This window comes from Echinops telfairi, unplaced genomic scaffold (assembly GCF_000313985.2).
Source record: "Echinops telfairi isolate 266 unplaced genomic scaffold, ASM31398v2 ScPeMD7_3;HRSCAF=10, whole genome shotgun sequence".
Lineage (NCBI taxonomy): Eukaryota > Metazoa > Chordata > Mammalia > Afrosoricida > Tenrecidae > Echinops > Echinops telfairi.
Genome location: NW_022103899.1, coordinates 12,480,106 through 12,506,678, shown reverse-complemented (window position 1 = coordinate 12,506,678; position 26,573 = coordinate 12,480,106). Strand labels below are relative to the sequence as shown.

The 26,573-nt window shown below is 38.0% G+C and overlaps 1 protein-coding gene across 1 annotated transcript in view; it reads right to left on the bottom strand.

Annotated features, from left to right (window-relative positions):
* ITGAV (integrin subunit alpha V) overlaps positions 1 to 26,573 on the bottom strand; it is a 113,357-nt gene that overhangs the window by 39,803 nt on the left and 46,981 nt on the right. The window contains exons 5-14 of the mRNA XM_004701477.2: positions 19,391 to 19,452; positions 17,541 to 17,586; positions 14,158 to 14,283; positions 13,160 to 13,204; positions 12,345 to 12,388; positions 12,202 to 12,258; positions 6,965 to 7,017; positions 6,361 to 6,563; positions 3,661 to 3,852; positions 345 to 390 (exon numbers count right to left, since the gene is read on the bottom strand). Coding sequence (XP_004701534.1) covers positions 345 to 390; positions 3,661 to 3,852; positions 6,361 to 6,563; positions 6,965 to 7,017; positions 12,202 to 12,258; positions 12,345 to 12,388; positions 13,160 to 13,204; positions 14,158 to 14,283; positions 17,541 to 17,586; positions 19,391 to 19,452 — 874 coding nt within the window. The remainder of the gene's footprint in view (positions 1 to 344; positions 391 to 3,660; positions 3,853 to 6,360; positions 6,564 to 6,964; positions 7,018 to 12,201; positions 12,259 to 12,344; positions 12,389 to 13,159; positions 13,205 to 14,157; positions 14,284 to 17,540; positions 17,587 to 19,390; positions 19,453 to 26,573) is intronic.

The following is a 26,573-nucleotide window of genomic DNA, read 5'->3' as shown; positions in this document are numbered from 1 at the left end:
CAAAGGAGAAAGAGCTAGTGATCTGTTCCGGTAAAAATTCCAGCCTAACAAAGATCATGGAGCAGTTCTTTAATCAATACTTCCAGAGCATAGGACTAAAATTCAAACCCTGGTAAACCGAAAACCACACCCACCGTCATTAAGTCAATTCCAACTCACAGCGATCAGAGGGTTTCTAAGACTATAAAACATGACAAGAGCAGGCTGCAGGTCTTGAGGGTACAGCCTGACACCTAACCCACAGTGCACCAAGCACCAAGTTTTCTTCAAACACGGTATTTAGCTAAGAAGCTGCCAAATAATTCAGAATATCCCTGTATTCGAGGATATTGAAATATGCTTACCTGTATAAGACAGCTCGGTCCACACCAAAAGCTCCCACAATTAAATCTGAGGAGAGAATGTAAAAACATGTTAATAATGGTTCCTGAATTCATATGTCACTCTATAAAGCCCCCAAAGCATAAGTATTTAGTTATATTCTTAAAACTATACTTCACTAAGTGGTTCTAAGAGGGCATCTAAAAGGATACTTTTCTGTGAAAATTATTAATAACAAAAGTTTACTGTAAAACTAGGCTTTCATACAAGAGATGAGGTTCTTAAATATGGCAATTTAACAAATGATAACCACTATAAGGAAGTACACACCTCCCCCAACAAACACAGTCACAACCAAAAAAAGTTTTATGAAGTGGTTTTATAATTTCAAGACATAAAATAAAACCAAAATAGGGCAATACGAATACTTTAGAAAGTCATAAAAAATACACATACATGCAAATCACCAAAATTGCTTACGTTCACTAACCATCAAAAATTAAATTAAAACAAAGTAACAGTTCCTACCTAACATACAGTGTAAAATTACTCTGAAATACACCAAAGTGGCACTCAGGAGTCCAAGTTTGGGAAAATGATCACTCTTACGTCTTCCTGGTGAATGTAAAAACAGTTCACAAAACCACCTTTTGGAGGAGTGGAGATGTAAAGTGATAATGTATGTTAACGGCATTTTAAAAATACATACTGCCTCCATGAACAACTGCCTCCTTTGCCGCGAGGCGAGAACTAGAGTGGTGTCTGGCTCCTGTCTTAATATTTTGATTAAAGATTCCGGAGAAGAATCCCGATCAAAAGGGGGAAAATGCACACCAGAATTTTAAATTCTCATGGACTCTAGACTCTTCAGAGCCAGGTGGATAAACCACTGAAAACTATTGCCCTGAGATGACCTTTTTAAGTCTTAAACCAAAAATATTCCCTGAAGGCTTCTTAAAGCCGAACACCATTTAAGCTTAACTAGTAAAAAACGTTTGCCTTAACCAGTGTCCTCTTTTGATCTACAGGAACTTTAGAGGGCACTGAGTGTATGCTAACGAGGGAGAAACCACTCAGGAAAGGAGGGTAAGTATAGTTGTGCAACTTAAAGAATATAATGTCACTACATTATATGTGTAGAAACTTGAATTGGTGCATATTTTGCTGTGTACATCTGAACAAAAGACTATCTAAAGAAAAAAGGGATATCCTTGGACACAGCAATTTTAGACTAGTGTCCTAACAAAATTACCAGAGGTCTGCATTAGAATTATATACTAGAATATAAATATCCAACATGGCTAAGTAAGATATGACATTACCCCATGTGAGTGGGCAACTAACAAGTGGAGATGTCTGATATTCTAAATGAATATACCGTACATACTCGAGTATAAGCTGACCCGAACATCAGCCAAGGCACCTAATTTTACCACAAAAACTGCATTAAAAACTGTGCTGAACACCAGCCTACCCCTACTCGCTCGCTGAGGACAAAGGGGGTGCATTAGCAAAAGTGGGAAAGAAAGCAGATGGTGCCCGACTATCAAATGATACAGCATCTGGGGTCTTACAGGCTTGAAGACAAACAGACGGCCATCTAGCTAAGAAACAACAAAACCCACAAGGAAGAAGCACACCAGCCTACCCCAACACGAATGCTGAAGACAAAGCGGGTACATGAGCAAATACGGTGAGGAAAGCTGATGGTGCCAAGCTGTCAAATTACTCAGAATCTGGGGTCCCACATGTTGGAAGATAAACAAGGGGCCATCTAACTGAGAAACAACAAAGCCCAATTGGAAGAAGCACACCAGCCTGTAAGATGACAAGGCGGCTAAAGGGTCAGGTATCAGGCATCAAAGAACAAAAATCATAACATTGTGAATGAGGGGGAGTGCAAAGTGGGGACCCAGGGCCCATCCGGGGGAAATTGGACATCCCCTTGCAGAAGGGTTGCGGGGAGGTGAGGAGCAAATCGGAATGCAGTGTAGTAATGATGAAATATGCAATTTTCCTCTGATTCTTAAATGCTTCCTCCACCCCACTACCATGATCCCAATTCTACCTTACATATCCGGCTGGACCGGAGGAGGTGCACTGGCACAGATAGGTACTGGAAATACAGTGAACCCAGGACAGATGAACCCCCAGGACCAGTGGAGAGAGTGGCGATGGCGGGAGAGTGGAGGGAAGGTGAGGGAGAAAGGGGGAACAGAGGACAAGGTCTACATGTGGCCTCCTCCCTGGGGGACGGACAGCGGAGAAGTGGGTGAGGGACACGTGGGATGGGGTAAGATATGATAAAATAATAATAAATTATAAATTATCAGGGGTCCGGGAGGAGCAGGGAGGGGGGGGAAATGAGCTGACACCAGGGGCTTAAGTGGAAAGTAGGTGTCGTAAGAATGATGAAGTCAACATATGTACTAAAGTGCTGGACACAGATGATGTACGTACAGATTGTGATGAGTTGTATGAGCCCCTAATAAAATGATTTTTTTTTTTTTAAAACTGTGCTGAAAAATTCAGCTTATACAAGAGTATATACGGTACTAAGAACAGTGAGTACAATTGATGTGTGTATGGATTGTGATAAGATTTGTAAGAGCCCCTAATAAAATGATTAAAAAAAATAAAATTAAAAAAAAAGAACAGTGAGTATACTATGAACATATTATGAATAAGCTATGTAAAAAAACAAAAACAAATGTGTATACATGGAATTAAGACTAAAAAGAGAAAGCATTGCTATATATCTTTAAGTTCTATAAGAACTATTACATTTATAATAATTTTTGAAATGCACCAAAATCCCACTTTTTATAAATAAGAGAATTAACGTTAGGCATTATTTCTAGAAGCACTTCAAAATACTTATAAATATTAAGCCCACATTAACTTTTTCAACAAGGATAATACAGATCTTTTGCATTATATTCATTTAAAGAAGAGAATTCTTCATTCCTATATCCTTTACGATACACTAAAGTGAAAAGAAACCAGAAAAGGGTCTAGCCTTTTCTAACTAACTCAAACATGAGGGAAACTGAGCAAATTGCCTTCCTCAGTCTCTTGACTCCTCCAAAATTGGTACAATGATATAATTAATTAGCTTATATTTTTTATGAATAATCCTGGGATGATTCAGAGAAGCAATGCATATATTTAAAATATTTCAAAAGGCCACAATGATCCATTAAGGAAAGAGAGCTGTCTTTGCTTTGTATCTCCTGCAGTGATGAGAACATGGCCTTGAATATGTTGGGGCCTTGATCAATACTTGAAATACTAAATTGATATTATTGGCTAACAGCTGAAAATCTGATATCGATATACCTGGATATCCATTTTTGTCTATATCTGTTGCTCCTTTCATTGAATAGCCAAAGCTCGGTGGCATGCTACGAGAAGCCCAATGGCCTTCAAGAATTTGAGAAGGTACTGCATTCAAGCCCGTTGCTTTTCCATTGAAGATATACACAATTCCTTTTTTATCTTCACCCCCATATGGGGCAGCAATTGCAATATCTGAAAAAAAATTCGCAAACGAAATTTTTACCCTTTTTTAGGCTTTGAAAGTATAACTTTCTAAATGGATATGTACATTAAGAATGTGTTTATTAACATACTATTCCCAAACAGAAGATGCCTCTAGTGTGGAAAGACTGTCTGAGGAAAATCACCTGTACCTTTTCTAAACCCTTCATTCTTTTGCACATTCTGACCTCCTCTCACGGGCTATCATCTATCTAATAAGGAGAGCCCTATGTCTTCATGCAAACTAGTTCTTCCTTCAAACATTTTAAGTGCTATTTTCTGGGGTTTCTGCTTCGTCTTCATTTTCCTTTCTTTCTTGAGAAGTAGTGACCAGGACTACACATATCCACCCCGAGGTTTACAAAAGTGAGTAAATTAGCTTTATTTGTTTTGTTTTTTGAGTCCCCCTTAATGTTACCTAGTGTTTGTTGCTTATAATGCAAACTTACAATGTTTGGAGGAGATGGAATTGGTGCAATCTAGGAGCAACAAAGGGTTAAAGTCTTCAGGTTTGGACAAGAGCGGATACAGCTCATTACTAAGAGCTTATTATCCCTAGATACATAAGAGCAGCACCATGAAAGACATCTTCACAGTCGACTATTTGGGCAACAGGAGCCCTGGTGGTATAGTGGTTACTTATTTGGCTCCTAACCTCAAGGTCAGTAGTTCGACCACCAGCCACTCCCCAAGTGAGAGGTCTTTCCACTCCTATGAAGAGTTACAATATCGGAAACCCAGCTATGAGTTGGCATCGACTTGATGGCAGTGAGTTATTTGGGCAATGAGATCCAAGGAGAAACCATGGAAGACCACAAGTGGCCTCTATGGCATCCCTACTGCACCTCTTTATAAAACAAAACAAACAAAAAATTCACTGCTATGCGGGTCTATTCTGACTCACAGCTGACACTGTAAAGCTACCCTTGTGGGTTTCCAAGGATATAAATCTTTACCAGAGCAGAAAGCCTCCTCTTTCTCCCAGAGAGCCTCCTCTTTTTCCAAAGTAGTAAACCAAAACACCACCAAGGCTTTGTAAAATCTCTATAAAAACCATGATATTTTTCTTATTATTTATATGTTGTGATGGCAAATAACACATCTTAATTTCTTTACAAGAAAGCAGGATGAGGAGCAGCTTGGAACATGCCAGCGAAAATTTCTTCAAAGTGGATAAAATATACCCTAGACAAAACCCAACACGCCAGAAAACCTCCCTCAGCAAAAACCAGGAAGGTAGGCTGAGCAGGTACAGAGAAGTCATTCACTTTACTCAGGGCTACAACTCCAAATCTGACTCTCCATTTCCTAGGGTGCGTTTGTTATTGATAAATGGTTTGGTATTATTTTAAATTTCTACTGTTACCTTTATACTTCTGATGCATATGTTTTATGCTAAGTTCTCTTGATGATAAAAAATGTTAAGATTCTATTTAGAAATCACAATGTCACTTTGAGTAGTATTTCTAACACTGAAAAATACTAAAGTTTAATCTTAGAAATGGCGTTTTTAGTGTATGCCACAAAACAATCTAAAGAGGCAGGAGTATAGTCTTGGCAAACAAACAGTCCTTTCCATAACAACGATTTGTGGTTCTTGGAGTTATCCCTATGTATTGATCATTACACAAACAAACCAACCATTAAAAATTTCCATTCCGTGATCTCTACAAAGTTGTTCAATGGTATTTTTTTTAATCTTGGTGAATCTGAATTTCACATTACAGATTTATAATAAAAGTTGACTGCTTTTAAAGATGCATGCAGTTATTGAAATGGAGCTATGGGCTTGCATCCTGAACATGTATGCTTTCCATAGGGAGATATAAACTCCCTCAGAATAATTTAGGCAACCCGATCGAAGTGAAAGCTTTAAAAGTATTCATCACAAGTCAACTCCACTACCTTTGAGGTATGTGTGAGACATACCTTAGTCAAGACTGCCCTGGACATTGTGTTGAGCGTTCTTTTACACTGCAGCACATTGGACAGCAGAGGGCACTGCCACTAAGCAGGGCACACTCATAACCAAAAACTCGCTGCCACTGAGTCCATGCCAACTATAGAAACTCCATGGGACAGGGCAGAATTGTCCTGTGGATTTCTGAGACTGAGGCTGCAACTCTATGGGAGTGGAAAGACTCATCTTACACCCACGGAGCTCCTGGCAATTATGCACCTCAGACCCTGTGGTTAACAGCCCAATTCATAACCACTACGTTACCAGAGCTCCTTCAGAAGGACATATTCAAGACACAGAAAATTGCTAGTTAGACAAGCTGAGTCCGATTGGAAAAGTAACTATTCCAGTGCTCAAATTTGGATACAACTAGAAACAATGGTGGGGATGGAGAGACAAACATGCCTTTGAACCGATGTTTCCCCTATCCTTCTTTCCAGAGAAGCTTCTTCTAATAAAATCCTATAACAAAGTTTCCAGGCCTTTCCTAGGTGGGCATAGATAATCAGGGACCCCCAGTTGCTGAACCTTGATCTTACCATTGTAGCCATCCTGGTCCAGATCTCCCAAAGGTGCTATAGCGCTGCCAAACCTTGCAAAGACCTCAAACCCATTCAGCTTTGTCGTTTGGAAGTCTCCTGAAGCTCTTTGCAGAGACACGGAGACCTGACCCACCTCCTGGAGTTTGCCATCAGAGCCCCGGTCCATGAAGAGAGGTGCACCAATGAACACATCTGCATAACTACAAGAACAGAGTGTTCTCACCAAGCAATGGAAACACCGTCTGATGATTAACAAGCACTCAGTTTCCCTCTCCACATCTTTCACAGGCACCCCGAGTATCAAACCGTTACCATGGCAATTGTTTCCAATTCAAGCCTTAACTTTTTCTTGAAAGTGAAAAGGCTCATTCACAAAATAGTTCTACTCTTTGATGACATAAAGGCTGAAAATATATCCAACTTAGAACCAAAAAAGTCATTGTCTAATGCTATTGATTAAGGTCACTATGAATTTGTTTCTTAAATAGCAACATTAGGATGAAGGGAACAGAGAAATAAAAGGGGAAATGTTTAGTGTCAGTAAAATGTTCATACCTAAACACAAGAGAAACCGTATCTGGGAGCATTTTTGAACACTTACTCATCCCCGTTAATGTCAGTGGCAGCTACAGAAAATCCGAAATATGCAGCCATCTGGATAACAAGATGAAAATGAAATGTTTACTTTTCATTAGACAAATTTAGACAATTAACATTTATAGTCCATTTATCAAATAATGTCTTTTGTTTTTCCTTTAGCATATAGTCCTTCCATTTAAATTTCTTCTCTTTTGGTCATTCTACCAATAAAATGACAATCAAACCTGCTTATTCCCCTGGATGTATGGGAGAAGCATAGTCCATATATATCATTCCACTATCTTCAACACAGACCACTTAATGGCAAGGTGAAAAAATCAACTTCCCTTCCTAGGGCTAGTCTGTTATCTCCTTCCTCTCCACGACCCCAAACACTCCAACACCAGCAGATACACCCCAATCAGACCTGTCATGGCAGACAGACATTTAAACCAAATGTAAGAAGTGATTATGAATAGCTGTGAGACACAAATAGATAACAATCATTCATAAAACCCAACGCTGGCTTTCCTGTGTAGAACTATGACCACTCTAGAGAAATTTCTGTTTGAAAAAGTACAGAAAGGAAGCAGTTCTTTATAGCTCAATCAATTCCTTGCCAGTTATTGGCTTTTGAATTACACGGAGTAAAATGTGTTTTGAGTTTACACAGGCTTATTGTGAGATGTCCTCCCCGGACCACAGTAGTCTGCTGACCATCAAGGACACAGGAGACTGGCTAGAAATAAATATGAAAAGGAAAAAGTTCCAAAGAGACCCCAACAAGAAAAAACAAAACTAGGAAAGATAACAAATTAAAGTTGAACCAAGGTAAAGAATGATACAAAAAATAAATAAAGTTAGCAGTTTCTAAAATTTGACTGGCAGAGCTACCAGGAAGGAGTAACAAGGGAGATTCCTACACCTTCTACTTTGATAGCTACCATGTGGTTGAGAACACAAAAGGCATATTCCATACTCCATCACAAATCAGAGTATGTAATAAAGTATGCTGTGCCTGGAACACCAGGTTGATTGGAATTTCACAGAATCATATTCTTGTTCCTGAGTTAAGGTGTTTATGCTGAAAGTATAAAGAAAGGATGACATCTACTGGGACACGCTTTATCCTGGACACTACGAAGGAAGTGCTTTCATCTGATCCTCACAACCACCTCATGAGAAGGTTAAACATTAGCCCTATTTTTATAAATAAGGAACCTGATCTACAGTGGCAATTGCACTGACAGACTGGATACAGGGAGCCCTGGTGTGTCCTAAGGCAAAGCCCTTTCCACCACAAAATGGCTAAAGAAAACCAGAAAAGTTTACAAATGGCCCAGAGTCTTGCACGTAGTCAACAGACAGAAGTTGTCAGAGGTGAAGAAGTCTCAATGGCATAAAAGGATCACCACCATAACGGCAAGCATAACTTCCCTGGCCATGTGCAGGCCATTCCATGCTGGACATCTACCTGACTGATCTAAGTGGGAAGGGCCCCCTGGGGCCCATCCATCCAGTTCCCCATGCTGGCAATCCTCTCCTAAAACCTTATCAATCTACAACCTTGATTTGTTTTTCTACGTTATCATTACTAACTTCTCACTTATTTCTCTGGCACACACAATACAACATTTTATGAAATGCCCATACTTACAGAGAATACCTAGTACATCTTAATAGGAGAATGTGCTATTTTATAAGGTCATATACATAAAGTTTGTTTGTAATCCCTGCAACATTTATAGCTGTGCCATTCTTTATCACAGAGCTACTGAGAGTAACAACACACACACTCACTGCCATCAAGTCCATTCTGACCCACGGTGACCTATTTTTTCTTCTTTTTTTTAAAATCATTTTATTGGGGCTTATCCAAATCTTATCACAGTCCATACATCCATCATGTCAAGCATATTTGTACATTTGTTGCCCTCATCATTCTTAAAACATTTGCTTTCTACTTGAGCCCTTGGTATCAGCTCATTTTTCCCCTCCCTCCCCGCTCCCCCTTCCCTCACAAACCTTGATAATTTATACATTATTATTATTTTGTCATGTCTTATACTGTCTGACGTTTCCCTTCTCCCACTTTTCTGTTGTCCATCCCCCAGGGAGGGGGGTATATGTAGATCCTTGTAATCAGTTCCTCCTCTCTACCCTACCTTCCCTCCACCCTCCTGGTATCGCCACTCTCACCAATGGTTCTTAAGGGATCATCCGTCCTGGATTCCCTGTGTTTCCAGTTCCTATCTGTACCAGTGTACGTCCTCTGCTCTAGCCAGATTTGTAAGGTAGAATTGGGATCATGATAGTGGATGGAGGAAGCATTTAAGAACTAGAGGAAAGTAGTATGTTTCATTGTTACTACCCTGCACCCTGACTGGCTCATCTCCTCCCTGCGGCTCTTCTGTAAGGGGATGTCCAGTTGCCTACAGATGGACTTTGGGTCCCCACTCTGCCACAGTGACTCTTTCAGACAGGGCAGAACTACTGCTATGAGTTTCTGAGACTGTAACTCCTTATGGGAGTAGAAAGCCCTCTCTTTCTCCCATGGAGCTGGCTAGCAGTTTCAAACTGCTGACCTTGAAGTTAGCACCCCAACAGGTAACTTCATCATCAAAGAAAAAGTTTCAGTGCACATCTGATTTTGTATTTACTTTAAAATACCCAAACCAAACAAAGAGCAAAGGAACCCCAGTCATAACTGGGAATCTAATGGTTTTGTTTAAACAAATTACTCTGAAAAAAAATAAACAAATTACTCTGATTTAAACAAAAAATGAAATACTTAATGCCTATCTTATATTCATAATAGTGAATATTATGAGATCATTAAACCATTATGATGTTGCTAGGAAAAATTTTAATAAGAAAATGCCAATGATAAAATGTTAATTTAAAAAGCCACATAAAAAAATCTAACACTGTATAAACTATTTTTTTAAACATACACACACACAAAAAACAAAGGTAAGCCAAAAAGGATCACTATACTAGACGTTCAGCTCATACATGCACAGGTTTACTCCAACACTCAAACAAAATGTGTTTACGCATGTCTGCAGCCAGTGGACTGCAGGGCAGTAAGATATCTAATGTACCTCTTCTAGCCAGTCTCTAACTCCCGCCACAGGAGTTAAGAAGGTGGGGGAGAGACTGATAGAATTCACCTGTGAGCATCTGCAAACAGGAGTCCCGGAATGCTATCCCATTGTGTAATAAAATGAGCTCTGAGAAGCAGGAGGGATCTCATTACCAGCAAGAGCCAGGAGTGGAACAACTCTAGACTGGAGATCCCTGCTCAGGGAACTTCCTGGATCCAAAAGACAGCTATACCATCAGAGGAGGAGCGGCAGAGAGTAGTGGAATTCCTAATCCAGGAGCAAGTCCAGCTGGGCGCTTTGCTGCATGGGGTGCCTCTGAGTCAGTAGTTCTCAACCTTCCTAATGCTGTGGCCCTTGAATACAATTCCTCATTATGTGGTGACCCCCCAACCATAAAACTGTTGCTACTTCATAACTGTACGTTTGCTACTGTAATGAATCGGTGACCCCTGTGAAAGGGTCGTTTGACCCCCAAAGGGATCGCAACCCACAGGTTAAGAACCACTGCTCTAGGTAGTTAACTGGAGAAGTTGGACTTGTTGACCCATGGAGCTTCAGTTCAATGCCTTAGGGTTGAGGCTTGTAGTGAAGTGGTATGCCCCTTGGGCACTTATTAGCAGACTGAAAAAAAATCCCAAAACTTTGTAGCATGGTCTGATGAAAACTCAACGTTTCACACTGGCATTACAGCTATTAACTTCTTTCATAACCTCTTCAATCCTGAATTTTATCTGTGAGTTCTTGGTAGCCATTGCAATGGACAGCAGAACTCAGAGAAGTGAAATAAAGGACACTAATACTCTGATTCCAACATCACACTTGTTTTAGTCTCATTAGGGTTCCTTCAAAGGAAATTCGAGTCAGAGATGTCGCTCAGAAGGTTTTGTTTCGGGACTTCCAATGGCACACTCTGCACAGGGAGTTTTGAAGGACATAGAGTCACAGGAGCTTATTGTGATGAAGTTTTAAGGTAACTGAAAATTGCACTGATGAGATAAAGGCCCCTAAAATTGTACCGAAGAGTTATTTTCCATCATGACACCATACCGGCTCATTTTTCAACAGTAGAAAGATCTGTCCTAGGAGAATTTCAGTGAATAATGATACCCCTCCCCTCTACAGCCATCAACCTGTGCCTTCAGACATCTTTTTGCTCCCAGATTCCAAAGAACATTTCAAAGGAACATGATTTGAGTTCATCAAAGATACCAAAACTTGTTTTTACGGTAGTATAAGTAGAACAGTGCTCAATTCTTCAGGAAAGGTTAACAGAATGGAAACACCACCTTTAGAAATGTATAGACCTACAACTGGGCCTCAAAGAAGGGTCACAAGAAAAGAACGAGTCAGCCAGGGTGCAGCATAGCACCAATGGAACACACAAGATTCCAATAGTTCTTTAATACTTCCTCCCCCCACTATCATGACCACGGTTCTACCTTACAAATCTTGCTAGATGGGAGCATGTACACTATTACAGATAAGAGCTCACAACACACGGAATCCAGGATAGATAGACCCCTCAGGCACACTAGTGGAAGTAGAGATACCATGAGGGTAGGGGGAAAGAGGGTAGAAAAGGGGGTAGAAAATGGGGAGAAACGGGGAACCAACTACAATGATTGAGGTATAACTTACCCACTCGGGGGGATAAACAGAAATTTGGGCAAAGGGAAACAGTAGAGCGTGTAAGATATGAAAATAATCATAATTTATCATTTCAGGGGTCCATGAAGGTGGGAGGGTGGGGGAGCGAGGGAAAAAAGAGGAGCTAATACCAAGGGCTCAAACAGAAAGAAAATGTTTTGGAAATGATGATGGCAACATATGTACAAATGTGCTTGATACAATTGATGTATGGATTGTTAGAAGAGCTATGAGAGACCCTGATAAAATGATTTATTAATAAAAAAAGAAAAGAAATGCATAGTCTTAGATGAGGGATAGGTTAAGAAATAATAGCTTCATGGGCTGATATTTTTAATAAAGGTTTCTGTGGTCTATAACAACACATTTTGGCGTAGCCTCTTACGCCAAAATTATTGATTAGCTCTGATGGAATTATAAATTAACTTTCATAATGTTCTTAATTTTCTCCCATGAATATATACTACTTTTACAATCAATGTTTCAAAATATTTTGAAAACATACCTGCTCACCAGTAAAATTGTGTAAGGAAGACATGTTTTTCCCATCATATATGCAAACCTATACAGGAAAAACCAAAAGTATATGAAAATAGTACAACATAAATTACTCTGGCAAGTTTTAAAAACCCGGTTTAACTGACCTACCATTCCCAAAGTCCGAGCTGCTCGTGGGACTCCTGAAACAAAGTCTGGAGAGAGAAAAAAAGAAAAGGAAAAACAAACCCTTAGTTTTTTATTTTATTTTAATTGCAGGAGGAAGGGGATGTGTCAGAAAGCGTTTGTTTTATTGTTTCAGTAGAAAATAAACAAGTTATTTTTGAAAAATGGTAATCCATTAAAAAAGATCCCAACATTTTGGAACCACAAGATCAAATCTTTAGGAAAAGAAAAAACAATTACTGAGGACTCAAATAAATACATGCTTACCCTCAAGGTATTTGTAATCCTGTTAACAGAAAGACTAGATAAGATACAGTGACCTAAGGATGAAGAAAAGATGTATTTACAGTATTTAAAAATAAAATAGAGCAAACTGGAAAGGAAAGATGGAGCTATGATGCAGAAATGTGGTACGAAACAGGGGCAACCTCTCATGCTGAAAGTGAGCTTGAAAAAGGCCTCAGAGCCTGAGGGGAGAGAAGAAGAATCCTGCCCCGGGAGGCAGAAAGAACAAATTATGCTAAAAAAGAGAAAATATGAAACCTCTCCAAGAGGAGTCATTTGCCAGCGCTGAGGCTGGAAGGTCGAGGGAGCAGAGAGCCTTAGGTTGACAGCAGCCTCTGTTTCAATGGCCACTAGAGGCAGATCTGCATCAAGTGAGCTCAAAATCCCGTCAATGTGCTAAGGTCTCCTTTGGAAGAGTGATTTCAAAACTACATAATTGCTGAAATACAACATGTTTCAAATGTTTAACTTAAAACGTTTTTAGAGGGATTTAATACTATTCAAAAGATTCATACCGTCTATGCCATCACCATTGAAATCACCAACAGCCACTGAGTAACCTAAACAGGCAAGAAAAGCATAGCACCATCAAGACAGGTCACTTACTAACCTTCAGCATGCTTGCTGGGGCCAACTTTCCTTGAAAATAGTTACAAGTAATTATTCTCATTGTGTAACATTTTATCTTGTATGGGGTAACCAATTCATATGTATATGATAATAAATCTTAGAGAAAATAATTGGCTCAAATGTTCTAGAAGGCTATCTCGACTAGAAGAAACAAGGATGTTTTAGTAACTTTACAAAAACCTGAAACTCCATCAACTCCCTCGAATTGATGTCAATTCATAGGGACCCAGTAAGACAAGGTAGAACTGCCCCTATGAATTTCCGAGACTGTAACTCTTCATGGGAGTAGAGCGCCTCATCTCTCTCCTAATTTTACAAACAAGGTGAAGTGGTCATTCACCAGAAAGAAGCAACCCAAAAATAACAGATTGTCTCGATCAGTAAAGTGCTATTTCTGCATTGTGCGGCTTGTTTTAATAAATAAAACCCAACAGGTTAAGAATGAGTGACATTGGGCAAATTATTTTGCCATTCTGTGCTTTGGTTTCCTCATCTAAATAGAAGTATAACAAGAGTATAGACTCACAGACTTGCTATGAGGATTATATATGCTAATTATATATATGAGTTAATGCAGATTATTATAATTATTTTATCTATATAACAGATATAATTATTTTATCTGTATAATACAGAGTATTATATATGAATTAATACAGATAAAATCTTAATCACTATAATTATATTTTACTTTAGCTGCTATTATCATTTTAAAATCATTTTATACTTTTAAACTACTAAAATGTAAGCTCCCAAATTACAATTGCATGTTCATTATATCTTTTAAAATCCTACTATTTTAGATATAAAAGGTTTTTCTACAAGCAAAGGATGCCTTCAATACAATTTTATAAAAAGAGTCAGTATTTTGTTTTTTGCTTACCCAAATAACTGTCATCAAAAATGGCTTGTGCCGACCGAGTTGCCAACTGGTTATTGTAGTTGATGCTATAAACTTTGGGGTCGTATTTGGATACAATTTCTGCTACTTGATCTGAAATGAGCTGACCTGGAAAAAAAAAATGTAGCTACAAGATAATATTATAGATGCAGGTAAATAACCTTCTCATGGAAACTTTATTATGCAGATAATGACAGACACCTACACGGAAAGAAACACGAGCATTATATATCAGTACTTCTAATTATTAACTTCAAATAATTCTCCTTTTTAATACTAAATCTACAATATTGTTGTTGTTTATTCACAATCACTTTTATTCAAAGCGTATTTAAAACCAGTCTCTGCCAATAAGCAGACATTTGAGAATTAAATGATGTGTTTTCATTCGATAAAAATCAATTATAATATGGAATCCAGGTCAGATAAACCTCTCAGGAACAGAAATGGGAGTAGGGATACCGGGAGGGGAGTGGGAACGTGGGGGTAGGAGGGGAGGAAGGAACTGATTGCAACGATTGATGCATAAAACCCCCCTCACCCACCCTCAGCCCAGGAGGACAAACAACAGAAACATGGGTGAAGGGAGGCAGCGGTTGGTGTAAGGTATGAAAACAAAATCATTTTTAATTTATCAAGGGGTACGTGGAGGGAGGGAGTCAGCGAGGAGGGAAAGAAAAAAGAGGAGCTAATACCAAGGGATCAATGAGAAAGTAAAGGTTTAGAAAATGATGGCAACATATGTACAAATATGCTTGACACAATTGATGTATTGATTGTTATAAATGCTGTTAGAGCCCCCAATCAAATGATCTTTAAAAAAATCAATTGTCATACAAATAAATTGATTAAATCAAGGGCAGTATTCAAACAATCTCCTAAAATATGAAAATTCTGCTGAAACAATAAACTACTGTGATGTCTATAACGCAAATTATTGACGGATTTTCCCAAACTAGTTACTTGGACATCTTTATAAAGCAACCTGCAGAAGCAAATGCACTTTCTTTAAAATCTAAGTTAGTAGGTAGAGAAAAAAAATTAGATAATTAAACAATCAAACTGGCTTTACCCAACCGTAAGGTTGGTTATCAAATGGCATATCCATAAAGTGGTAAAAAGAATCTATTTCTGCTGTTTTAGAAAGAAATTCATAATAGCTAAAGTTTTCGGTTGTGTTACAATTTGGCCAGTCCCAAAGGTGGAGTCTACAAGACAGAAACACTGGCTGGTTTATGGACTCTTATCCTCTCTGCCCAAACAACACTTAAGACACCATAGGAAGCCAGGTAATAGTTCTTGAATCAAAAAACAGAAAAATTCATCAGCTCTGTGAAAGGAAAACAGTATTTCATTTTCTTGATTCTTCCAAGGACAATGCTGAGAGCTATGAAAAAAACTCATTCTAATATACTATATTCAAGTTGAAACCTCCAGATTTTAATCCTGTCAAAACAAAATATTATCTGCCCAGTCACAGAGTCCTTCAGTTAGTTACATGTCAAGTTGTCCTTCGTCACTGTCAGGTGCCCTCAGTCCCGACGTACAACAGCACAGAACAGGTTCTACGACACCCTCAATCACAACTGCTGTTACGATTGAGCCTGCTGTTACGATTGAGCCCACTTCTGCAGCTACTGTGCCAGGCACACAGTACAGACCACTTAGGTACATGCAGACTTTGTGTAATACTCGAGGTATTTAAAAGAACCACTGAAACAAATGCTCACAGCTGTGTTTCTTAAAAAGACAGCGTGAAGCAACCACCATCCTGCGTTAAGAACCTTCCCTTGCCGGTCTTGGTTCCCAGGAATGCAGATCGAACACTTCCCTTCCCCCACACTCAAGGACACATCCAGCAGTTAAGAACAGTCCATATTTCATTAGAAATTATGTGGATTCCCTCTTTTCTCACATGTATTTTAGAATGGTTTTCGTTTTCATTTTAAAACAGTAAACCTCAGGGAAACTTGTGCCCAAATCATTTCATTACCCAATACCTGTATAATTCATGGAAACTCAGAAATGTTCAGTTTAGTTAGCATGCCTCATAAATTGAACAGGCTGCTGACTTTGCCGGACTTTTCTCTCTTCTTCGTTTCTGGCTTTGCCTTTCTCTTTCAACTGTTCACCTATTCCCACCTTCCATTCTCTCTCAATTGCCTTTCATCTGACTTGCCATCAGCAAATCTTTTTGTAGCTTCTCTTTCTGTGTAGCAAATGCAAGCAGAGGTTTTTCTACTGGAAATGCAAGCAAGGAAAACATAGTGTAGAATACCAAGTCAATAAAGTTGGGAAGTTTTCTGATCTTCCAAATGCTGACAATGCTGGAATACCATAAAGCTAATAAACAGAGTTATGACCCTGTAAGCAACAATTCTGGGCATAAAATAGTGTCAAAATATTAACTAAGTAAAAAAGTGTGTATCTTTAACTGTACATGACAAACAGATGAGCAAATCAGAGAGTTGTGGTTGCCTATTTGCCTTGTCAGTAAATAATGACATGTCATACATTTGCTTAAATGATAATAACTAAGCACCCCAAAATTACTGAAGTATTTCATCCTCATGTTAATGCAAATTTAATTTTTAATATGCTACACAAAATCCTTTAGATAGTCCCAAACATTTAAGGAGATCATCCGTGGTGTCGGAGACTAGTGAGAAAACAACCATTTAAATATTCAGAAGACTAACTTCAAAATACTTTCAAAATGATGAGCTTTCAGGATGCCACAATGGGACTACACTAAGTTCTACACACGTTCCAGTGCCTGCAGCATGGCCTCTACAACCCAGAGCTGGAGGAGAAGAACACTGTGAGGAAGCTAGAGATCAAAAACAAGAAGAGGCCATTTTCAACTACTTCATCAATATACTTTTAAAAAAATCAGTTTATTTTAGTACAAATTAGTAACACATATAGATGTTATACTCTTAATGTGAAAATATTGTGTTTTATTTAATGTTTATATACAGGCAGTTTCAGGAAAATGAATGACTTCCATTCTTAAGTCTGTCTTTAACTCGAATTTTTATTAAGTCAGTTAGGTATCTATCATCAGTTAGCCATGAATCTTTCTAAGCATAACAACATGAAAGCCCTCCCACATACACTATCACATCTTTAACATACTAACACAAGAATAATAATTGTGTAATGCACCACAAAGTAACTGGTTGTTATTATGATCCATTGTGTGTTCCTCAAATTTTTAATTATAATAATAGGTTTTATGGGTGTTAGGTTGTATGCAATTATATTTTCTATTTCTTTTCTTTAATTGGAAAATCTTACAGGCACCTGGTAAATCAAAATCAGAGACACACAGTTATGGAGTAGTTTTAAAAAGATGAACTTACCTTGCCAATAAAAGCTACCAGGACCTCCAAGAAGTACTCTGTCAGCCTAGATTGAATAAAAAAACAAGAAGATGCATATTTAAAAACAGTGAGTTTCAGTGGTTTCCATTTTACCTTTCCAAAAACACAATAATTTTTAAAGTTATGACAATAATTTTATATTAAAAATAGGTTCATATAAATATACAGAGATATATATATGGTCTTCAAAATAGTTCGTAGGAAAAAATGGAATTAAGATATAATAAAAGTTTCCACTAACTCTTTGAAATTCCCTCATACACAGGCTCTGTGGGTCTTAGATGCTTCACGTGCTTGATATGAAGTACTATTACCAAGTCTATTGGATTACAACGAGAAAAAAAAATCACCGCTTAATGTTGTCACATTAGGCTTATGACTATCTAGGCAAATGTTCTCTCTAAGGGATTTTCTCTTCTGTTAAAGCAACATCTGTGTCTGACAGATCTAGAGATGAGTGAAATCAGAGGGTGAGTGTTCCAGGGTGTACTGTCTAAACAAATTACACTTGACGAGCATTCCTTATATCTTCAACAAGTTAATACACAACATTTAATTGACTGAATGATTGAATTGTATGATATATGAACTATATGCTAATAAAAATGTTGAGAAATATTCAGTATAACAGCTCTTTAGAGAGGAAATTTTACTTTATATTTCTCAGTTGATATATTATTAATTCAATCTTATAACACTTAAAAAAAGATATTTAAGCATATTATCTTTACCGTATCTTACTGTTCAAAGAAAATTATTTTTCCCCTCTGAGTATATAGTTTTCAAGTTTTCAAAAGACAAATTCTTGCCTCTTACTATACAAAAGATACTTCTAAGTTACCTTAATGATACTTTAAAGATATCATTAAATGATATATATTTTTTCTTTTTTCCATCAGGAACAGGTTTAAGGACACTAAGATTTAATTAAGCAATGACTTCAGAGAATGAATATAGTTCTGAGCTTATAGTGCACAGGATTGGGTATGCAAACCAGAACATGTCTTAAAATATATACCTATTTAAAAATATAGCATGTAATTCATAATCTAATGTTTATCAATATACTTTATCTCACTGACTTCTGTAGTTTTCAGAATTATGAAAACTATATAAAAATGAATGAATTAAAGAGCAATGTTCCAGTCCTAGGAGTTACTACAATTATCAAGATATAATCTAGGAAAAAATTAATGTAAAAATTAAAATGAAATTTGAACTTTTTTAAAAAGGTAAGAAAATGCTTTATTAGTTTTTCTATATCACAAGATTATAGTTTGTTTCAAAATTTAAGACACTTCCCTTTGGTCAGATTTTCTAAGAAAGCCATATCCGAAAGGGCACTATTTATTTATTAACCAATTGATGTACTCTTGAGACTTTTCTAGGAATTAGTAATCACAATTTGACAATAATGACTCAATATGTTCATATACTCCACATATAAAAATTTTATAAAGAAAGATACTTAAGAAATTTGCCTTAGAAATAAATGATAAATGGAATTATTATTTTATAAAAATAGATAAAGGCTATCAGTTCTGAAAAGTGCATTATTTTAGTGCAAAATACACTGAGCCCTTGCATTTAGTGCTGCAGAATTGTAAGAGATGGATACAATGCAGGCTTCTCAGGTTTTCTGTAGCTAAATCTAATTTAGTAATAGAGCTCTCAAGGATAGGTTTTGTGAGATAATCATTTAGTTCAAAATAAAAAAAATTGAATAACCTACAAATTAATAGTTACCGATCATTCACTGAGTCTGTACATTTTTATCCACGGTCTGGACAACAGGTAGGTCTGAATCTCATTTCATCTCAAGAACTTACTTTAGTAAAATCAATGCTGAATCCTCCTTGACAAAATCCCTGTCCATCAGCATCAATATTTTCTAAAATAAAAAGATTGGAAATATACACAAACCCCAAAACAAACAACACAAAACAAAACATGAGAAAAATCTGCTGTGACTACAGTCAACAGATAGCATACTAATTTCTGGGACTATGATTCGTCCAGGCAGTTATCTAGTTATTACCATACTCTAAGGAAGTTACTACACACGTTTATCAGAACAAAGAAATTAAAGTACTGAGATCAGAACCATAGAACTACGGATCATATAAGAAGTCCAGTTTCAAGTATTATTTTTTTAACCACAGCCAATAGCAAGACTGCATCGTATATAGCAACATAATGCAAACAGAAAAACAAAACCATTGCCATCGAGTTGATTCCTATCCATACATAGCCCCCAAGCGTGTCACAGGAGAACTACACTACACTGGTTTCGATGGCTAGAATTTTAAGGAAGCAGATTGTCAGGCTTTCCTTTGGCCGCACTACTGGGTGAATGAGAACCACCAGATGACCATGTAACTGTTTGAGCTACCCAGAGCCTCCTATGGCGAAAGGAAGCTTCAAAATTGGTGGGAAAACGTAATTAAAACTTGTTGAAACCACTTCTTGCTTATCACCAACATAAAAATTCACCAGTTATTACCGGTGGTGCTGTGCGGTAAGCATTGGACTGCTAAGTGCAAGGTCAGCAGTTCAAACCCACCAGCCAATCTCGAAGACAAAGATAGGCCATGTGCTCCCGTCAAGTCATAGGATGTTGGAAACCCTCAGGAGCAGTTCTACTCTGTCCTGTAGGGTCATTATATGTTTGAATCAACTTAATGACAGTGTTTTTTGGAGAAAGTTTTTTTTGTTACATACAATAAACTGTTATTTCCCACTTTAGTCCATTTACTGTGGGGACCCAATACACAGGTTTTACAAAACACAAATGAATTACAATCTGTAAAGTCAAACCTCCTATCAGAAATTTCTCTATTTCCTTAGAGTTGTTATGCTTATGAACTCAGGAAGTTACATGCATTCCTAATAAATACATATTCCTAAATACATTATAACATTTAAAAACATTATACCCAAACAGAAAAAAAATGATGTAAAACAAATAGTTCAGAATTTCAGGAAATGGTTAAAACCCTAATTGAGTGTTTAGCAAACACCAAATTATGAAATTATCCTTTCAACATGTTTGGTTGTTGATTGTCACTGAGTCAGTTTTGACTCGTAATAACCCTGGCAGAAGAGAGCAAACAGGGTTTGCTAGGCTGCGATCTTGTCTAACACTACAAGGTTCGGTTCTCTCAAGCAGCAGCTGGTGGGTTCAAAACTCCAAGCTTTCTGTTCACAGGAAAATAGGTTATCATTATGCCCCTAGAACACCCTCAATATGCTCAACACTGAGTTCTAATTAAAGTGGATATCTTTAAATGCAACACTTTCAAATATTTTCCAATTAACAAATTTGATAGTTGTTTTCTTTGTAATGATTTTTTGTAGGTCTCACAGAGGAAAACTAATTTTGACTATTAGCCAATTAAATTGACTTTAATCATGAGCACTACTGTACATACAGAAGCAAAAGCAAGTAGAAAACACTCTTCTTGTATTTTTAGGAACAAGGGACAATGGAAAGCACTGTCCTTCAGCTTATCAAAAAATTCTTTCCAATGTTATAAAATATAAATGTTTCAAAATATAAAATATAAAGACAAGCTATTTGTACTTTTTTAGTGCATTTTCCACCCAAATACAGGAACCAAAAGTATCAATTTTCAGTCAAGAGAAGGGCAAACCTCCAAGAATTTTTGTCAAATATTCCCATCAAAAATTTGAACCCATTTGAAAAACCTGGTAACTGCCCATGATGACACACTTAATATCCCATTTTAGAACATGCCCTAGAAAATAGCCTCAGGAGTGTAGCCTGACCCCAATGTAAATTTTTCTAACCAAGAGGGAGTGGGAAAATGAGGGACTGGGGTTTCCAGAGCCTAGTGAATCAGACGAAGGAATTCTCTCTCTGACCTCAAGTCAACCACGCATTTCCTTCACTCCCAGTGCATCTGGGGAGCTATTTCACTGATTCTAAACACATTCTTCTGTGATTATCAGACTGTACTGTTCGGCTAAAAATCATGATCACCCTTTATAATTTACTTATCATGAGTGTTTATACTAATTAAAGAAGTCCATGTTGGATATAACATTTCTGTGAAGGCTTGGGTGCTTATTTCTCCAGACAACGGCTGACTTCTCACCATTTTCCAAGTCTGACAGTAATATTGTGATAGCAAGAGTGCTGAATGTTTTCTACTGTGTGCCAGGTACTGGCTCAGCATTTGATGTAGCATTATCTTTTTATATCTTTAAAGCATCCTATGAGATCCTATTATGCTTCAAAATTTGTAGATGAGTAAACTATGGTTTAAGGAAGTAACTTGACCGCAGTTAAGAAGTTAATTATTAACAGGAGGTGGACCTGAACACAGCCTTGTCTACAACACTGCTGCCCTATCTTCAAACAACAATGTATTATAATTGCCTGGATAATGAACAGAAAGGGGGAAAGAAATCCAAGTAAAAACCCTAATTTAACAAATCTATGCACAAATAACATTATCAGAAAATGTGCATAGAGAGCAAAAATAGTTTGAGCTTAGAGTTGAAGGGCATTTAGCTTATAGGATTTGTGGCACAGGCACTGGGCACAGAAATACATCTCTGGAGCCCTGGTGATGGAGCAGTACATGTTGGGCTGTGATCCAAATGATAAGCAGCTGGAAACCACCAGCAGCTCTGCAGGACAGAGGCTGGGCTTTCTACTCCGACAAACAGTTACAGTCATAGGAACCCACAGGAGGTCACCGTGAGTCAGCACTGACTCGATGGCAGTGAGTAATAGACGTGGAATCATCATCTAACCAAGCATGGACACAGATATATGAGTAGTTAGGAAAAGCCATGCGCAAACATTATTAGCAATAAGGAAAATGGTGACAGACGGTAACTTTCCTTGTCTGAGTTACCCATATGGGTTGTGTTAAAAACCAACCACCCTGGGGAAAATGCAGAACAGAATTTAAATTCTCATGTTCTTTCTGGAATCATGGAGACGAGATGAACTCCTGAAATTATTGCCCTGAGATAATCTTTAAACCTTAAACCAAAAATCACCCCATCACTTCTTCAAACTAAACAAATACTATGTTCTTTTAATAAACGTCTGGCTGGGATCAAATTGACAATACAACTCAAAAGATTAGGAAGAGCCTTAGAGTTCAGTAAGTTTATGTTCATGAGAGAGGAACCACCAGGAAAGGTGGGGGTGAGGGTTGCACAACTCAAATAACGCAATCACTGACTGTACGCTGTGCATGCAGAGATAACTGAATTGGTTTATGTTTCATGGTACATACTCTCAACAACAAAACAAAACGCACTCAAACTACTACCACCACATCAAGCCAAGCAAAACATCAATAAGTTAGCAGTGTATACATACAAAACTGGTATCCCACTTAATATCAATCATTCCAAAACTCAAATCAGACTCATTGTCATCAAGCCGATTCTGATCAGAAGGACCCTGTATGAGAGTAGAACTAACCAGCCCTATGGGTTATCTCTGCAAGAGCAAAAAGCCTCATCTTTCTCCCTCAAGGCGGCTGGTGGTTTCAAACTGTTCACCTCCAGTTAACAGCCCAATGTGTAACTGAGAGATAGAAGCCCCACACTCACGCAACAGCATCACCACAGACAATTAAGAAAAAGAGACAAAACACTAATACTGTATGGATGACATCTTTGGTCCAAATTGGTGTTTACCAGTAATCAGCAAATGACTAAAATCCGAGTGGTTAAATGAATCCCATCAACAGACGGGAGAACAGGTTTTCAAATTCCTCTCTGGGCAGGATTCCCCGTTATTTGGAAATGTTTTAAAAAAGAACCAGTCACCATGCAGTCAATTCTGACCCATGGCAAGAGCAGATGTCTCAGAGTAGAACTGTGTGTTCTACTGGATTTTCAATGGCTGATTTTTCAAAGTAGCTCATCAGGCCTTTCTTCCAACATTTAGCAGCCAAGGTATTGGCCATTTGCCAAAACCCTAGAGCTTCCCTGATGGTGTAGTGGAATACATGTTGGCTACTGATGGCAAGGTCAACAGTTCAAAAACACTAGCTGCACCATGGGAGAAATGAGGCTTTCTATCCCATCAAGATTTGCAGTCTTGGAAACCCACAGGGACTATCCTGTAGGACTCTGGCCTATAGGGCAGCTAACTGGCAGTGAGTTGCTTTGGTTTTATGGTTTGTTATTTTTTTGTTTTGTTTTGTTTTTGAGCACTTCAATTTAGGTTTGTAGGTAGCATACTATTTCCAAGTTTGAGTCCAAAAGTGTGTGTGATGGAATGATTATAGTATACTGAAAGCCAGACTTATTAGGAACAAAAGCACTTTGTTTCTAGGGAGGGGTTTTTTGTGCTTTTTCTAAGATTTGAGGTTTCAAACTTATTTTATGAAGACATCAGATGGTAAATACACTAAACTTTGGGGATCATACAATATTTGGGGTGAATATGCATACCCATTACAGACAATATGTGAACAAATGGATATTGCTGGATATCAATAAAACTTTATTTGCAAAAAACAGTCCCATAGGCAATAGTTTTCTGTTCTAATCTGGATCTGTCTTACAAAATAAGGCTTAATATAATTTTTTATAATTTCTGTGAGCAAACCAAATAAATGAAACCATAATATAAAACATACTTCATATAAATACTGCCTTACTTCTTTAAAAACATGTTTAGGAAAAAAATGGTGAAGACAAAAGATGAACCCCCTCATACAATCAAAATGGAATATTGGCTCTACTGTTAGCAATGAGACAACAACAGGTTTCTTTGGAATAGGGCAGACCTGCATTCAAATCTTCAGTCAACCTACTCACTAGCACTGAATGTGGGAAATGGTATTTCAACTGTCTGAATCTGAGCTTCTGTGTCTATCCAATAAGAATGAGGGTGGTTTTGTGGTTTATGCATTATACGAGGGGGTACCCCCAAATCAGAAATAGCTCCTCTGGACAAAGTTCTCATGGTACGTATTTTTTCTGCTAGGTGAGCATCAAGCAACTTGTTTCAAGTTAGTGCACCCAGTGGCATCTCCTGGAAAGGTTCTCTCTGATCACAGTGAATTTTTTCGTGAAAGCAGTTTCATGGAAACCTCATTTTTTTGTGAGGGTAGATATAAGAGAACACACAGCTGTGAAATTTTGTTTCCTACTCAGGAAACATGCCACAGAAATTGTTGTGATGTTGAACATTGCCTACAAGGACAGCACTACAAGGACAGTACACTCAAGTGTACGAGTAGTTTCTCATTTAAAAAAAATGAAATATCGATTGATGACAAACCTCATTCTGGATGTCTGTCAACTTCCAGAACAGACAAAAAATGTCGACAATATTCATGAACTTGTGCTCAAAGACCGACAACGGACCATTGAAGAGATGGGGAAGTTAAATGGGCTATCTTGAAGCTTGGTTCAGCAAAATTTAATGGAAGATTTGGGAATGAGAAGGGTCACTGTGAAATTTGTGCCTCACGTTCTGACTGACCAGCAGAAGCATCAACTGGAAACATGTCGTGCTTTGAAAGAACAACTCCAGAGACCCAGACTTGTTTCCCAAGGTCATTACTGGTGACAAGACTTGGTACTATTCTAACAACCCCAAAAGCAAACATCAATCCAGTGCAAGACACCACTGTCACCTCGCCCCCCCACCCCAAAATCTCATCAAATGAAAGCAAAGATCAAGACAATGCTCATTTGTTTTTTTAATATGGGGGATAGTGCATTTGGAGTTCATTCCACCAGGTCAGACTGTTAATTAAGCTTTCTATTTAGAGGTTCTGAAAAGACTGCAGAACAGTGTGGGACAAAATAGGCCTGATTTGTGACACACAGGGGGCTGGTTTTGCCACCACTACAATACACCTACTCACACAGTCATCTCAGTGAGCCAGTTTTTGGCAAAAAAACAGCATGCCTCTGTTGCCCCACGCACCTTACTCACCTGACCTCGCTCTGTGAGACTTAATTTGTTTCCATGAATACAGAGGGACATGAAAAGACAACAATTTGACAATATAGAAGAGGTTAAGAAAAAAAATGAGGGAGGTGCTGTCAAGTCATCCAAACATAAGAGTTTGAAAAATGTTTCCAAGAATGGAGCTGCAGATTTGACAAATGTATTAAGTGTAATTGAGAGTGTTTTTAAGGTGATAAGATTGTTTTGTAAAAAGCATTTAAATACATAGCTTTTGGGGAAAAGCAATTCTGGCTTTGTGGGGACACCCCTTGTATAAATGGTAAATCACAATACCTTGGCACACAAGGATTACCTCATTTTTTATGGCTTTAAATGATTGTCTCGCCATTCAAATATTTTTGCAACAGAAAATGAATGCAAATTTAGCCCTTAGATTTTCCACACACTGTCAAAGGCTATATTCCCATGAGCAAAATGCAACTGTGAAGGTGGTGATGGAGAGAGCACCGTGCACTGCAGATATCACTGCCAACCTCCTCTGTGCAGTGTAGGCTATGTTTTCTGCCCAATGATTTTGCTAGATACTTGAACCCTGACAGTACCATTCTTCTGAAGTTTATGTCCAACTTACAAAAACTGAGTCAAAATGATAGGCCAGGAAAAGAAGCATTTTATGATAGTTTTCATTCATGTGATTTTTAAAAATTAAATAATCATTTTATTAGGGGCTTGTACAACTCATCACAATCCGTACATACATCATTTGTGTCCAGCACATTAGTACATATGTTGACTTCATCATTCTCACAACACCCGCTTTCCACCCAAGCCCTTGGTGTCAGCCCATTTTCGCACTCCCTCTCCGTTACCCACTCCCACTGAACCCTTGATAATTTATAAATTATTATTATTTTATCATATCTTACCCCATCCGATGTCTCCCTCACCCACTTCTCCGCTGTCTGTCCCCCAGTGAGGAGGTCATATGTAGACGGAGGTCATATGTAGACCTTGTCATCTGTTCCACCTTTCTCCTTCACCTTCCCTTCACCCTCCCGATATCGCCACTCTCTCCACTGGTCCTGGGGAGT